This window comes from Megascapheus bottae, chromosome 15, assembly GCF_031878675.1.
Source record: "Megascapheus bottae isolate mThoBot1 chromosome 15, mThoBot2.hap1, whole genome shotgun sequence".
In the NCBI taxonomy this organism is placed as follows: domain Eukaryota; kingdom Metazoa; phylum Chordata; class Mammalia; order Rodentia; family Geomyidae; genus Megascapheus; species Megascapheus bottae.
The window spans coordinates 26,090,306-26,107,632 of record NC_143523.1 but is presented as its reverse complement, the minus strand read 5'-3'; the positions used below and the strand labels follow the sequence as shown (position 1 = coordinate 26,107,632).

At 44.1% G+C, this 17,327-nt stretch overlaps 1 protein-coding gene across 2 annotated transcripts in view; it reads right to left on the bottom strand.

Annotated features, from left to right (window-relative positions):
• The window catches only part of Pdlim1 (PDZ and LIM domain 1), a 45,721-nt gene that overhangs the window by 4,988 nt on the left and 23,406 nt on the right, over window positions 1-17,327 (bottom strand). For both annotated transcript variants that reach the window (XM_090346198.1, XM_090346199.1), the window contains exons 4-5: window positions 14,586-14,785; window positions 303-454 (exon numbers count right to left, since the gene is read on the bottom strand). In XM_090346198.1, the coding sequence (XP_090202324.1) occupies window positions 303-454; window positions 14,586-14,785 (352 nt within the window). The remainder of the gene's footprint in view (window positions 1-302; window positions 455-14,585; window positions 14,786-17,327) is intronic.

The following is a 17,327-nucleotide window of genomic DNA, read 5'->3' as shown; positions in this document are numbered from 1 at the left end:
AGCAAAAACAAGTTCAGAACTTAGGGTCCTCTCTCCCCCACGAAAAAAAAAATCCATGCCAGTGTGGTGGTATATCCCCATAACCACAGCCATTTGAGAGCTTAGACAGAAGGATGTGAATTCACCTGGACAACTTAGCAAGATGTCTCCCAAGTGGAAAAGCACGGCATGCTTCTTCCACCTCCGTCATGCTTCTTCCACCTCCGTCATGCTTCTTCCACCTCCGTCGGCTTCAGCACTGACCACCCTTCATGCCTGATTCTGGCTAAGAACCCATGGCTGCTACAGATAGGAATGGTTACCTTTTTCATCTGACTCCAAGATTTCCTGCAGAACCAGGAACGACGTGGACTGCTTTGGGGGTTCATTTAACTCCTGCTTCTCTTGCAGCATCTTGTAAACCTCAGATTCCTTGTCGATGATGAGGCCACCTGAAGCCTGAGCGTGGTCCATGCTGTGGAATGGTTGCAAGTTCATTAATGTGTGTGAGAAAAGTCGGCACAACGTCCACCAGGCCCTCCCCTCCAATCAAGCATGGCCTGCTCCACGAAGACCCCCGGTGACGCTGGCTTCCATACCGTAAAAGACATTTTCCAAATAGTTACAGTAAGTCAACTACTTTTTAGCCTAATCCCACAGAAATGGAGTGAGGACTTCATTTTAAGTTACATAAATGAAAGGAAATGTCATAGAGCGGGGAGGTGAGCCACTACCTGACCCCTAAAACTCAGCTGAGTCCCACTCCCTCGGGCCACGGGCATTCCTTGACAAGAAGAAACTATAGTGCTCTTCATTCCTGTCCCCACACGTGGCTATGTGGCTTCTGGCCAGAGCATGGAGGTAACAGTACCTGCCATATCTTACCTGACTCACAGGCAGGATGGCTAGAAGAAAATGTTTATGTGCTTTGCCAGCTATAAATATTCAGTCCCAGGGAACAGGCAAAGCCAGGCCTGGCCTCTTACATCTTTCTCCTGCCACTCTATGTGCCTCAGGGCAGATGAGGCAGGCAAGCTGCAGGGCCTATTTCCTTGGCATTCCATGCAAGGAAGGCTGGCTCCAGTTCTCACCCCAGCTATTAGGTATTCAAACTACAGTATGGCTGCTAGCAGGACAGGCCAACTGTGGATACTCTATCTTCATAACTATTTTATCTTCATAACTGCAGGACAGTCTGTGGTGGGTTTTTTTTTTTGGTGCTGGGATTTGAACTCAGGGCCTGGGGTGCTGTCCCTTAGCTTTTTTTGCTCAAGATTGGTGTACTACCACTAGCTACTCAGAAGTCTGAGATCCGGGAATCCCAGTTCAAAGCTAGCCTAGGCAGGAAAATCTGTGATAGTCTTATCTTGAATCAACCATCAAAAAGGTCAGAAGTGGAGCTGTGACTCAAGTGGTAGAGTAGCAGCCTAGAGAAAGCTCAAAGACAGTGCCTAGGTCTTGAGTTCAAACTCCAGGACTGGCAAAAGAAAAAAAAAGTGATGCATGGAGGGATTACAGTTATGTAACTAAGGTAAAGAGTACATTGCTTGAGGTCCAAAGTTCAAGCCCCATGAATGACAAAAAAGAAAAGAAGTACATTTCTTTTTGGACAATGTCAGCTGTTCCTTTGCTCTCTCCTGCTTTTTCCCCTCATTAGTCATATTTAAATCATAGTGTGATCCACAGAGTATTTCAATATGTATTCTCACAAGCCACTGGTGCTCCCAAAGCACGGCAAATGCTGGTGTGCTTGAGTTAAGTGGTAGTGACATATCTCAGCAGAAGCTGGGGGCGGCGTTTGCAGGACACCCCTGAGCACTGCACCCTCAGCATGCAGTCTTTCCTTGACAAAGCCTCCCTGCAATATCAAGGGACATCTGTGTTCCCTGCCTACCATTCTGCACATTACTTCTCTTTACTTTCTTCCCCTCCCTCTTCCTTTTTCTCACTTCTCCAAGACAATGGGGAGGGGTCCTGGAGCACTTCAAATGACTTCAGCTGAAAACAGACTCGTCCAACAGCAGCAAAGCCCCAGGTATTTCCCTCCGGCCACAATCATGCTCTGGCCACAGCACTGGCTCAGGGAGCATTGACAGAAGCTTTCTTTGCTTTGCTGTGGCCAGGGAAGGTTAACATTTAGGCAGAAGCACTGGTCCACTGGTCACGCCTGCCAGCTGCCACCCCTGCCCTCATCTTGCCCAAGGCAGCCAGTCTCTGCCTGTGTCTCCCTCCTTCCACCTGCAGGAAAGTGTGACTGCCTTCCCTGCAGCCTGGCAAGGGGCCTCACTGAGGTCTTGTTACCAGAGTCTTCCTCAGGCTGAGCTACTCAGCCCTCTCGAGCTGAAAACTTGCCCTATATTAAGTATATGACAGGATTTCTTATGAATCTCTTTTCTATTCCTCTAAGAACTATTTTAAAAATCAAGGTCAGACCATGGAATGTTGCTGGGAAGACTTTTTTCCTCTTCTTTGGTGCATGTAATATCTGAAAGCCACCAGGGAATACTAAAAATGAAAGAACCCGAGACTAGAAAACAACTCAGAAAGCGTTGCCATACTCAAATTAAAAAAAAAAAAAATCAATGTATTACTTTTTTTTTTTTGGTCAGTTGTGAGGCTTGGACTCTGGGACTTGGCGCTATGCCTGAGCTCTTCAGCTCAAAACTACCGCCCTACCCCTTGAGCCACAGCACCACTTCCAGGTTTCTAGAGGTTAATTGGAGATAAGAGTCTCACGGTTTTAGGGTCTTCAGTGCCTGGGCTGGCTTTGAACCACGATCCTCAGATCTCAGCCTCCTGAGTAGCTAGGATTACAGGTTTGAGCCATCTCGTCCAGCTTACTTATTCTTAAATAATGGTAATATCTTTATACTGCTGGGCCATTTATAAACTATGCCCACTATCCAATACCTTACTTGAAACTCCAACACCAACTAAACTCAAAAATTAGAGCCTAGTGAGTAAGATTTGAGGTCTCCTGAGTCAGACTTCAAGTCTGAGTCACTAGGCTATCCAATATTATTAACATGATAACACAGTATCTTAAGAAAATAATTAGGACAGAAATATGCCTAAGATATGGAACAAAAAAAATATCAAAGCAATGAAAGAAAGAATTCTACAATGATCCAAGCATAGAGTCACTGGATTGAAATCCCAGCACCACTCAGGAAGCTGAGGCAGGAGGCTCAAGAATTTAATGCCAGCCTGATCTACACAGCTAGACTTTGTCTTAGAAGAAAAAATGCAAGAAGACCCCCTTTGGCCCATCTCCCAGTGAAGTTAAGAGGCCATGCCTGCAGACCTTAAGTGGCACTCCAATTTGCTCTAGCCAAAGAGCAGCTGGAGCCAAAATGCATCAGGTCAAGGAGGACCAAAAACAGCAGGTTAGGCCTCTAGACATGGTCAGCACAACAACCTGACAAGGAAATCGGCTTTCTTAGAATAAGAAAGTTATCAGAGTGCAGATACAGAGGAACTTTATAAAACTTGAGCTATCACCTTTGGCAGCAAGTAAAAGATCTGTATATAAATCCCAAATAAAAAGAAGGAAATTCACAACAACAACAAAAACAAACATGTTTCAAATATAAAGAAAAACAAGTTAAAAGAATGAATAGAGGGCTGGGAGTTTGGCCTAGTGGTAGAGTGCTTGCCTAGCATGCACGAAGACCCGGGTTCAATTCCTTGGTACCACATACATAGAAAAAAGCCAGAAGTGGTGCTGAGGCTCGAGAGGTAGAGCTCTAGCCTTGAGAAAGTCCAAGGACAGTGCTCAGGCCCTGAGCACTGGACTAGCAAAAAAAAAAAAAGAATGAATAGATACACATGTGACCAGGAACCAAAGGAAAGCTGTCACAACTGTATTACTCTCTGATCAAATAGACAGGCAAACAACTAAATGCACCAGAAATGGAAAGATACTTTGTAAAAACCATAAAAGGGACATTACACAAATCACAAGCAGGCCAGGAGTTTGGCCTAGTGGTAGAGTGCTTGCCTGGCATGCATGAAGATCTGGGTTCGATTCCTCAGTACCACATACTTAGAAAAAGCCAGAAGTGGTACTATGGCCCAAGTGTTAGAGCTCTAGCCTTGAGAAGGCCCAAGGACAGTACTCAGGCACTGAGTTCAAGGCTCAAGACTGTCATAAAACAACCAAAAAAAAATCACAAGCAAGGACACTACAAAATCACCTGCCAAGAAGCTGTAAACAGTCTTATCTATATAAAGTAACAGGGCTTCAAATATGTGAAGGAAAAACTGAGAAAAGTGGAAGGGCCAACAGATGTGTCACAGTGACAGGTGAAATATTCAACACCTCTCTCTCAACCAATGACAGACCAATAGAAGTAGAAGAACGAGGCAACACTGGCAGCTAACTTTGAAATGCAACCTTTCCCAAATGATCCACCAAAAAGTAGAATTAATAACACCAAGACACTATCCTGAGCCTCAGTCCCCATCTCAACAAATGTTAAAGAACTGAAATTACACAATGTGTTCTCTGACCACAAGAGAATCAAACTACAAATCAACAGCAGAAACAGGAAAACCTTGAAACTTCTGTAAGCAAAACAGACTTAACAGATAATACACAGGTCAAAAAGAAAGTCTGGTTTGTTAAACATGTCATTTGAAATATGATGTAAAAATCAATGTTAATAAATTCTTTACTAAAAAAGGAAGTCTGAAGGAAATCAAAACAATTATAACACCATGAGAAACTGCAGTATGTGGCTAAGGTAAAGCAGAAAGGAAACTGATGTCAATAAATGCGTCTACTAAAAAAGGGATAAGTCTCAAGTCAGCAACCTAAGATCCAACCTCAAGAACCAAGCAAAGGAGCAGTCTAACCAAAGCAAGCGGGTTAGAGAGGCAGTGTGTCTTATCAGTGTTACGGTTTGGACGAGAACTCTCCCTCTCAAAAGGTTCATGGGAAGGCGTGGTGGTTCCCAGCTGGTCAGGCTATTAAGAAGTGATTGGACTATAACCATGCCAACCTCATCAATATGACCAGTGTGCTGACTGATGAGTTCATACCTCAGCAGGCTAGAAGATGAGCTTGACCTCCCTAGCTGAAAGAAGTAGGTCTCTGGGATTGTGCCCTTGAAGGTACATCCCAGGGGTTTACGTTGTCCCTGGCCCGTTTCTCTCTTGCTCTCTCTGCCTCCTACTGCTATAGAAAGACATTTCCTCCGCCATGTTGCCTACACCATAATGTTCCCTTTCCACAGCCTAGAAACAATGCAGGCAAGTGACTATGGTCTAAAAGTGGGAGCCAAAACAAACCTTTCCCCCTTGTAAGATGTTTCTCTCAGGCATTTTTATCACAACATTGAAAAGTCACCTGCCAAATAGGAGTGTCATAACAAACCACGTAGACACCAAAAGGATAAGAAAATGCCATGGCCCACCATAGCAAAAAGCTATAGAAAAAAACTGACCATATCAATGAGAATAGAAAAGTCATTTGAAATGATTCAATTCATTCCATTTGTGATTTTTTTAACTCTTAAAAAATAATAAAGGGATATTCCTGGCTTGATTAAAGAGTATTTACAACACATAGTTTAGCATCCCACTTAATAACAAAAAGCTAAATGGTTTTTTTGTTTTGTTTTGTTTTGCCAGACCTGGGCTCGAGCTCAGGGCCTGAGCACAGTCCTTGGGCTTTCTCAAGGCTAGAGCTCTACCACTTGAGCCTCAGCACCACTTCTGGCTTTTTTCTATGTATGTGGTACCGAGGAATTGAACCCAGGTCTTCATGCATGCTAGGCAAGCACTCTACCACTAGGCCAAACTCCCAGCTCTCAATGTTTTTCCCAAAGATAGGAAATGAGCCAAGGAGCTGGGTGTGGTGGCTCACATCTGTAATTCTACCTACTCAAGAGGCTGAAATCTAAGCATTGAGGTTCAAAGCCAGCCGGAGCACAACTAAGACACTCTTATCTCCAATTAACCACTAGAAAAGTAGAAGTGATGCTGTAGCTCAAGGGCAGGACAGAAGTCTTGATATGAAGAGCTCAGGGACAGTGCTCAGGCCGAGTTCAAGCCCCAGAAAGGAAAGTTAGCACAGTAACTTTATGTTCTCATGTACCTATTGCAGTTTGTCATAATAGTCAAACTCCAGTGAACTATTAAGCACATATGAGACACTGGTGTCATAGGGTAGTTACATAAGAGACCAAGTTAGGATGAAATAAACAGGCAGAAAAATCAAGGGAGAAAAAGAGGACTTGAAAAAGACCAACTGTACCTACAGACAATTACAAAACCCTCTCCACCAGTGTCACAGTCCTCTTGTTTTCTGCTATGTGCCACATCCATAGTAGCACTTCCTCTTTCATTGCTTAGTAACTTTTCTTTATTACTATTATTATTATTATTTGTTTTGTTTATCTAGTATAAAGGAATTGAACCCAGGGCCCCATGCATTCCAGGCAAGCACTCTACCACTAAGCCACATTCCCAGTCAATCTAACTTTTCTTCGTCAACTAAGCATTTGTCCATTCTGTTGATCTTTTCAAAAAGTGAATTCTTAGTTTCATGGATATATACTTTCTATCTAATTTTAAGTTTACTTGAACTCTGCCTGTGCATTGTCCCTGAGCTCTTCAGCTCAAGGCTACCCCCCTACCCCTTGGCCTGGGCACTGCCTCTGAACTCTTCAGCTCAAGGCTACCACTCTATCCCTTGAGCCACAGCGCCACTTCCTGTTTTCTAGTGGTTAATTGGAGATAAGAGTCTCATGGGACTTTAGCACTCTGGCTGACTTTGAACCGCTGGCTTTGGCTTTGAAACTCGATCCTCAGATCTCAGCCTCCTTAGTAGCTAGGATTACAGGTGTGAGCCACAGGCTGGGTTTAGTTTGTTTTAATTTTTGAGGTTATAAATTTAGTTGGGTTTGTGAATTTCTCTTTGAGTATTTACCACGGCAAATTTTCCTCCTACCACTACTTTTTTTCCCCTTTTTTTGCATCCTATTAAGTTTTGGGGGGCAGAGGGATATTTTGTTTTTGTTTTTGTTTTTGCCAGTCCTGGGCTTGAGCTCAGGGCCTGAGCACTGTCCTTGGACTTTCTCAAGGCTAGAGCTCTACCACTTGAGCTTCAGCACCATTCCAGCTTTTTTGTATGTATGTGGTACTGAGGAATCGAACCCGAGCCTTTGTGTGTGCTAGGCAAGCACTCTACCACTAGGCCAAACTCCCGGCCAATATTTTGTTTTTGAAACAGAGTCTTACTAACTCAAATTCACAATCCTCCTACTTTGTTTTCTTTTTTGTCAATCCTGAGGCTTGATTTTGGGGCCTGAGCACTGTTCTCGGGCTTTCTCAAAGCTAGAGCTCTATCACTTGAGCCACAGCATCACTTCCAATTTTTTCTGTGTATATGGTACCAAGGAATCGAACCCAGGCCTTCATGGATGCTAGGCAAGCACTCTTACCACTAAGCTATGTTCCTAGCCCTACAATCCTCCTACTTTATCTTCTCCTGTGCTGAGATTACAGGTGAATACTACCAGGACCAGCCCCATTTAGTTTTGATGCATTATTTTCATTTGTGCTCACATATTTCCTAATTATCCTTGTGATTCTTATCCAATTGAGTGTTCAATGGTGCTGTTGAATTTCCAAATATATTGTGATTTTTCTAGTTTTCTTTTTTGCTATTGATTTCTACTTTTAGTCTACTGCAATTGGAATGTCTGCTAATTATTTTGATCTCTTTTAAGACTGTTAAGGTTTCTTTTTTTTTGTGGCCAAACTTGTGGTCTATGTTTGTAGAATAAGTCATGGACAGTTCAGGCTAACTGTAAATGATATTATACATTTTAATTATTTATATAGCATCTACATTTTCACTGCTAGTTAAAGACACTGAATTTTTAATGTTTATAGTCTACATGTTTATTTTGATGGATTCTTTGTTGGATTCATCTATTAGTTCTAGGGCAATGTTTTTTATTTTGCTAGCTTATTATTTTCTGCATTGACAATTTATGAAAATAGACAGTTTCATCTCCCTTTCTGCTCTTCTTTCCTTTCCTTGTCTTATTACATTGACTACAACTATAAAAACACTAAGCTGAACCACAGTAGCAAGAACACACATTCTAGGCTTGCTCTCTTTTTGGGGCGGTGGGAAGGTGGGGATGGCAGAAAGATTTAACTGTTGAGTTTGAAGTAGGATAAGGAAGAGATACATTGGTGTTTAAAATAGCCAAGAGGGGCCGGGAGTGTGGTCTAGTGGTAGAGTGCTTGCCTAATATGCATGTAACTCTGCGTTTGATTCTTTGGTACTATACATACACAGAAAAACCTGGAAGTGGTGCTGTGGCTCAAATGATAGAGCACTAGTCTTGAGAAAGCCTAAGGATAGTGCCCACGCACTGAGTTCAAGCCCCAGAACTGGCAATTAACTAATTAAATAGCCAAGAAATCAGAGCATCCAACATACTCATCAAGAGATATATCCATTCTTTTTTTAATATGACAAGAATAGAATATTGTTATACTGTGAAAAAAGTAGCAAATCTTATCAAATGCTACATAATATTGTGGTTGACCCTCCAGGCATTAAAGTAAAATAAGCCAGTGACAGAAAAAGAAATACTGCATAACTCCACTTGTTTGAACTCTCTAAAGCAATCAAATTCTTAGAAATAGCAGAATGGTGGTTTGCAAGTGCTTGGGGGAGGGAGTGGGGAGAGAAGGGAGGAAGGAGGGAGTTGTTGTTTATTGGGCACAGAATTTCAGTTATGCAAGAGGAATATGTTCTAGAGATCTATTGCACAACAATACACACATAATTTACTACTACGGTACAGTGCTCTGAAGAAATGGTTAAGCTAGTAAGTATTTATCATGTGGCTTCTAACCACAATTTTTAAAAAGCAACCACCTTAGCACAGAAAACAAACCAAAAAGGAACAAAGTATTGATGGATCCCATGGGAAACTTGAATAAATCTCCAAAGCACTATGCTGAGCATAAAAAAAAAAAATGACAATGCTGAGAGTGTGGCCTAGTGGTACCCATGAAGGCCTGGGTTCAATTCCTCAGTACCACATACACAGAAGAAGCCAGAAGCGGTGCTGTGGCTCGAGTGGTAGAGTGCTAGCCTTGAGAAAGCCCATGGACAGTGTCCAGGCCTTGAAATCAAGCCCTAGGACTGGCAAAAAATGAAAACAGAAAAATGACAATCCTAGAAGGTAATGGATTTTATGATTCCATGAATATAATATTCCTGGACTAACAAAACTGTAACAATGAAGAGGTTAGTGGGCTGCTGGAGGAGGGACAGGGAAGGGGCGGGGGGGGGCAGCAGGCATGGCTACCAGAGGCAACTTGAGAAACAAGTGACCTGCAGGTTATACCTTCCCACTGAGTCCTGTAAACATCCTGTTTTTGTTAGCCCTGGGGCTTGAACTCAGAGTTTTGATGCTATGCTTGAGCTCTTTTACTCAAGGCTACCACTATACCATTTTGGGCCACAGCTCTACTTCCAGTTTTCTGGTGGAATCGTCTCATGGACTTTCCTGCCTGGGCTGGCTTCAAACCCCAATCCTCAGATTTCAGCCTCCAGAGTAGCTAGGATTGCAAGCATGAGCCATCACTGCCCAATACTATTGGGCTACTGTTTTCAAGATGCCATCATCGAAGTATATGGCTTATTACTATTTCTTGCAAATGTTTATAATAAAATATATAATAACCTCAGAATTAAAAGTTTAATTAGCTGGCACTAGTGGTTCACACCTGTAATCCTAGCAACTGAGGAGGCTAAGATATAAGGATGATGGGTCAAAGCCAACTTGTACAGGAAAGTCCCTAAGATTCTTACGAGCTACCAAAAAAGCTGGAAGTAGGTGAGCACTGGTGGCTCATACCTGTAATCCTAGCTACTCAGGAGGCTGAGATCTGAGGATCATGGTTCAAAGCCAGCCCACCCAGGCACTAAAGACCGTGAGACTCTTTATCTGTAATTAACCACCAGAAAACCAGAAGTGCGGCTCAAGGGGCAGGGTGGTAGCCTTGAACTGAAGAGTTCAGGGACAGTGCCCAGGCCCAGAGTTCAAGTCCCATGACCACCAAAAAAAAAAAAAACCGGAAGTGGAGCTGTGGCTCCAGTGGTAAAGCCCTAGCCTTGAGTAACAGAGTGTCCAGAGTTCAAGCAGGAATCTGCATTAAAAAAAAAAGTTATAAAGTATTTTCCCCCAAATAGAAGTTAAGTGTTAACTGAAAATGGTGTAGAGCTCTTTATACTTGTGTGCCACTTCCCCCAAGGGATAAAGAGCCAGGCTTTCCTTTAGGAAGAAGTATTACTTCAGGGTGTGTCTAGAAAAATCTTTCACATGTCCCATTCCAAGAAATGAGAATCTGGGTTTAGACATACCCTGGGTTAGAGAGGGGACAGGAAGGGGAAGGAGAAGGAGAAAAGAAAAGGAAAATGAGAAGGGAAGGGGAAGGGGAAGAAGGGGGAAAGTCAGCTCTACAAGGGCTGTCTGAGCTCTACAAGGGCTGTCTGGCCTGTTTTAGTCTTCACTGTCCCAGAAGTCAGTCCTATAATAAGAAAGCTGAGAAGGAGTTATGAGCCCCAAAAGAGGAGGAAGGAGCACCCAAACTCAGAAGGCAGTTCTGTGTGCTGAGGCCAAGTTAGCTAGAGAGATAAGAGCCACCATCATGCTGAAAATCTTCTGCTCCAGCTCCAGTGGAGTCAGAGTTCATACAATCCCTGTGGTATCATTTGAACAGGACCTGACTTGATATATATTACATTGCATTCTCTCAACAACCTGGTGCTGAGGTTGGTAGTTTGAGCACAACTTAAAGATCAGGAGACAGGGTTTCAGAGAAGTTACATCATTTTCCCACAGTTACTCAACTGGTGAGAGGCAAAGCTGGCATTCAACACTCAGGCCCATCTATCCACGGAGCAGGAAGTCTCAAACAATATCATATAAATAATACAATCCAGGCTGAGTTATCAGATGCTGAGGAGAGCCTCTAAACTCAGCTGGAAGAGGTCACAGAGGTCCTTCATCCCTAAGGTACACTGGAAAAGGATTACCTAGCTGAATTCCCCTAGAGGGGGAAGTGCTGCTGAGGATCTGCCCCTTCAGCCTGCTGGGAAGGAGGAGCAACAGTGGAGGAAGCCTTCCCTGCATTCCCAGGTGGCAGCGCTATAGGTATTCTGGATTGATTGGAAGGCATATGGGTAAAGATCTAACACACACACACACTAGCATGCTCTACAAAGAAACTCAGGGTAAGCCCCAGGGACCGGGTGATGACCTCAGACACAAAGCATGTAGTGAGCAAATTCTGGAGCCTCAGTGGATTTGACAGACTAAACAGCAGGGATGAACCCATGCCAGGCACTTGTGCTGAGCCGGCTGTGTTACCCTGGGGGCTGGTGGATGGGAAGAGACTCTTCCTTTGCAGAGATCATACCACACAGGCATGGGACAGGAGGCAGAGACCCCTCTCTATGCCAACAGCACTGCCAATTCAGGTAGTTCCTCAGTTTTGGGCAGAGGCATTCTCAGGATTCTGGATACCTCTGCATATCACTGGTGAAAAGTTACAAAGAGTCTTGATAAAGACTCAGAGGATGCTGAGCCAAAGACTGAGAAGGGAGGGGACAGTTACAGACAGAAAGGGAAGGAACAAGCAGGGAGAATGAGAGAAGAAAAAGACCTTAATGAAGGAAAAATTGCCAAGGCCACACTAAAAATACTTTCCAGGCACATATTTCAGCCAGTACATAGTGGTTCTTCCAATTAAAGATGTGTCATTTCCTGGGTTATTAAATCGAGATCATGCAACATTCCACTTGGGGCCTGTGAAGGAAGGTCATGTTCTCCGCCTCTCCTAGCAGCAAGGCAGAGAAGACACAGGCTGCCCCGTTTCCATCAGTCTGCACAGAGCTGCTCGGAGGCCTTCCTTCAGACTGTGTCCATGAAAACCTTAAGAAGGGAGGGGTGGCGTGGATCTCGGGAATCCACAGTATCCCCCAAATCACCTTGAAAGGACCAACAACTCAAGCAGGCAGGACTTCTTAAAAACCAGAATTTGGGGAAACAAAAAAGCAGGAATCCCCATTTTTCCCTAGTTACTTGATAAATGCCAGTGACCTTCAACATCAAAATAATAATAATAATAATAATAATAATAATAATAATAATAATAGTACTGGAGGTTTGAACTCAGAGCTTGGCACATGCTAGGCAAGTGGTTCCTATCTTTTTGACCCTAGTTAATTTTTGAGATATGGTCCCACTTGGGGCCTGTGCTAGCGCTAGCCTGAATCATGATCCTCCTATATGTACTTCTTGTCATAATTGGTATGACGAGTATACACCTCTACATCCAGCTACTGAGATGAGGTCTTCCAACTTGTCTACCAATGGAAGCCTCAAACTTTGATCCTCCCAATCTCTGCCTCCTCCTGAGTGACTAGGAATGAACCACCAGCTTCTGGCCACCACTTCCAATGTCTTCTAAAGCCAACTAGCAAAAGTCTATCCTTGTGAGACACTTAAGGAACTGAAAGGAAAAATCTCAGTATCCTCTCAGTGGCAGGCAAGGGAGACCTACCTACAATGAGGACTTGAAAATATCTGTCTCTCAAGTGCCAATGATTGTTTATAGAGATTCCCTTCTTGAATACTTGTTTGTTAAACAATTCATTTGAAATATGATGTAATAATCAATGTTAATAAATTCTCTAATAGAAAAAAGAAACTATCTGTCTCTCTTGGAGGTCGGGAAGTGGGCAGAAGGTTTAAGAAATCAGATCTACCATGAGGCCCCTATGCCCTTGAGTTCTTACAAAGCCCTTAACTGAACAGTTAAGGACTCAGGGACCCAAAAAACTTAGCCTCTCCTCATCTGCATTTGAAGTACTTAGAGGGGTACAATTTCAACATGTTAAAAGTTGAGCAGGTGACTCATAAAGGTGAATTGGGGAGAAACAGAAACAAAAGGGCTTCAGAGTTAAGACACCAATCTGAGGACTGGAAAAGATCCTCAGCTCTAGAGAAGTTGTGACTATTACTGTGTTTTCCAACAAAGTTTGAACACTGAAAACGCAGCTTCCAGATTAAAAGAGGCCTTGCAACTTCGATTTTAATGAAAGCAATCCTCAACCTGCACAGGGCTTCTGGCTACAAATCAGAGGTGCAGCATTGCATCTGCACGGGGCATGCGTGGCCCAATGGACACAGATCACAGTGTGGTCTTCTCTGACCTGGGATGCTTATCCTGATGTGGCCTCTGATATATGTGTGACCAACTCATACACGTGTCTGTCCACTCACTCTCATCACAGCCATGTGCTTTGTCACAGGCTTCTGGGAGTTCTAGACTCATCCACAAAGTGTTTGGGAGGAAACCTGTGGCCCATGCCTGTAAATCTAGCTACTCAGGAGGCTGAGATCTCAGGAATATCATGGTTCAAAGCCAGCTCAGGTTGAAAAGCTCATGACAATCATATTGCTTGGTAAAAAGCTGTAAATGGCTCAAATGGTAGAGCACTAACCTTGAGCACAAAAGCCAAGCAAGAACATGAGGCCCTGAGTTTAACTTACAATACTGTCACAAAAATAAACTAAGAGTTTGTCGAAAAAAGATAATAGATAATGGGCCCCTCTGCTGAGAAGATCTAAGGGACCTGATACAGACTCAAAAGCATTGCAATCCAATAAATAATCTGTGACAGAAGGGGACAGCCTGCCCAGTCCCCTCAAGACACTTCCTCAGACTTTTCTACCATTCCTACCCACAGCCCCATCTCTCCCTTGCTAAGAGAGCCTTGGCCACAAGATCATAACCTATTCCTGTGGATAAGCATTTGTAGCCTCATGGACTGTTCTGTCTACAATTTCTTTCTTCACTTGGGAGTAAAATGAAGCACCACTTCACCACCACAGTGCACCTTGGCATCCTTCTTCCTGCTCAGATCACTCAGAACAACACTAAGTTGCTAGCTTCTCTCCAGAGCTCCCAGCAGGTGTCCCTCGGGGAGAGGCGAGGCTGGGAAGGAAGGCCATGGTCTGCTGATGATCAAGGTGAGAAGAGCACTCAAGACCAGATTAACCACCCACCGTTCTCAACAGCAACAGACCCAGTGCAGGGCCGTTTCCGTGTTACTTCTTATTCCTACAACCACTCTACTAACAGGAAGATTAAGAAAAAGGAGCTGCCGGACACCAATGGACAACTGTGATCCTAGCTACTTAAGAGGCTGAGATCTGAGGATAGCAGTTGGAACCCAACCTGGGCAAGAAAGTGCACGAATACAGACTCATCTCCATCCAATTAACTACCAAAAATGTCAGGAATGGAGGTGTGGGGCAGGTGACAGAGCACCAGCCTTGAGCAGAAAAAGCTAAGGGATAGTGCCTAAGACCTGTCCAGCACACACACACACACACACACACACACACACACACACACACACACACGTAAGGAAAATGCATACAAAAGGTTTTCTCCCTAAGTAATGGTTTAGCCTTCTCTCACTTGCCAAGAGGAAATGATCCTGGTGTAAATAAGCCTCTTCTAGAAGGCACCTGGAGAAAATTCCTGGGTCTACTTACGGTCTGCCATTGGCCTCTCCCCCGCTGGCTGCAGTCTTGGACTCCACAGCACTGTTGAAGTTGGAGATGTTCTCGGAGGAGTACAAGCCCGATGGGTTGTTGTACTGGTTGGTGATGACCCTGGGGGCAGTTCCTGAGGCAGGAGAGGCAGTAAAGGGCATGGCACTTCGGTTGTGGGCACTTCCTATGTGCAGAACCTCCTGCAGGCAGAGAAGAGGAGAAATCAGGGGCGGAGTTCACTATCCATCCCTTGATGGGCAGTGCCAGCTGAGAGCCAGGGGGAGTTTCCAGCCAAGCCACAATGGTTCTGGTGCAATGCCAAACTGTAGCTGAGAGACTCTCTCAGCTCTATTGAGATTTGTGGGGCAGGCCCAGGGCAGGGTCCTCAGATGGGAAGTGGAATTCAGTTCCTACCCTCTGAATCAGCTCTGCTTCTGCTTCTGCCCCACAGCCTAGCGAAGCCTGATCCCAGGGTAACCAGAGCAGGAGGCCCCTGAAGCCTTGGGCTGGCAGGATCCAAAGCAGAGATGAAGCGACCCTTAGGGCACATTCCAGAGGGATTAAGGAATCAACAGGCAAGGAAAATGCAGAGTGGAGCAGGAGATGACAAGGTGGAGATAAATTCCCCAGAATTTATCTGAGGAAGGTGGAGCAGGTTGGATGGAAGAGATGACAGGGTTGTTGTGCCAGCTGGTGGGTGCTGGGCTGGTCTCAATGACTCAGAGGGGAGACAGAGCAAACCAACTGGGCTGGTAGAAACACACAGGCTACTCAGGGATGCCTGGTAAGGGGCAGAAGAACTTAGTTTTCACTGTGATTTGAGAGCAACCCCTCCCCCCAGCCCCACCCCTTCCTCCTGGAAGTCTGGCAAACAATTACTAAAACAGCAACTTCTAGATGCTTCTGTGTAGGTCCTCAGATACACTTTGTAAACAAACATTCCTTTAAAAAAAAAAAACTGCGAATGTTTCCCAGTGACGCAATGAGCACTTTCTGCTCAGCTTTTCTGGATCCGTTCATGGTTTCCAAGCAATGAATACACCGTGCTGCCCTTTAAATGCAATTCCTATGTATTTGTTGACTTCCTGAGAGAATTCACCTGAACTTTAGTTTCTCCTTTAAACACTCAAGTCCGAAATGTGTTCCTGTCTCTCCATTGTTCGTCTATTTGTTTTTATTGTCAGGGTACTATATAGAGAGGGGTTACAGTTACATTTGCCAGGTAGTCGGTGCATTACTTCTTACACATTGATACCCCTTCTCATGTTTTTGTCCCCATTTTCCTCCTCGCATCCCCTCCACTGTTCTTCCAACTAACACTTTAATTCACTGCATACCTAATTTAAAATAAAAGACAAACAGCTAGCCACCAGTGGCTCATGCCTGTAATCCTAGCTACTCAGGAGGCTGAAATCTGAGGATGGCTGTTCAAAGTCATTATTGGCAGTCAAATCTGTGAGACTCTTATCTGCAATTTACCACCAAAAAGCAGGATGTGGAGCTATGGCTCAAGGGGCAGAGTGCTAGCCTTGAACAAAAAGGCTAGGGACAGTGCCCAGTTCCTTAGTTCAAGCCCTGGGACCGGTACAAAAATTAGTTAGCTAATAGACAACAGAGAAATGTTTCTATGTGACCAGGGGCATGGTTCAGGTGGTAATGTACCTGCATAGCAAGTATAAGTCCTTGAGCTCAAACCCCAGTACCACCCCTCCTCAAAGGTTCTTCTGACTGATTTCTTTATTTATCACTATTCAGCTATGCATCCTCTTTAACAAGTCAGAATCAGTGGGCTTTTACTGTATAAATCATATTTAACTGACTCTGTCCATGTTATACAAACAGCTAAGTTTACACAGCTAGCCATAAAAGGAGAGGCATAGCTACTTAAGAATAAGTATTTCAGCTGGGTGCCAGTTGCTCACACCTGTAATCCTAGCTACTCAATGGGTTGAAATCTGAGGATCACAGTTCAAAGCCAATCTGCACAGGAAAGGCCATAAGACTCTTATCTCCAATTAACCACCTGAAGTGTTGTAAGTGGAACTATAGCTCAAGTGGTAGAGTGCTGGCCTTGAACATGAAAGCTCAAGAACAGCATCCGGGCCCTAAGTTTACGTTCTAGGACAAATACAAAATACACACACACACACAAAAGATTTCAGCAGTAATAGAGAAACAGAAAGGAATCGCTGAGCAATTTTATAAAACAATGGCTCCAAGGAATCATTAAAACTTCATTTGACGATGGTGGCAAAGTCACAACAGGCAGGCCAAAGACTCTTTGCCACATGCACTACAGCCCTATGGACAAAGAAGGACCGCGTCCAATATAGGCATCTGTTTTTCTCTCTACCTCTCCATGGCTAGTGCTTGAAACAGCCTGGGATGCTAAGCACCAGAGAAGAGACTTATTCTTCAATCTTGGCTAGCCTTTGCCTTCCCACTTCATGTCTGGCTACGGGCCAGTTAGACCTCTCTGAGCCCACTGTTCATCCTTAAAATGACAAAAACAACAAGAAGGCTTCTTCACTAGGCATTGCAGTAGCATGTTAGCATACCCAGCACAGTGACTGACACCTGACTGATGGCCAATCAGGGTCTGCCCTAGTCTCTGGTCTCCTCTGGGTAGAAATGTATGTCCGACTAGAGGGAAAGCCCCTGGACAACTGAGGTTCAGAAATCTTGATTTTCACTTTGTAAACAATGTTTCAAGAATGTATCTGGTTTGGACATAAAAGGAAT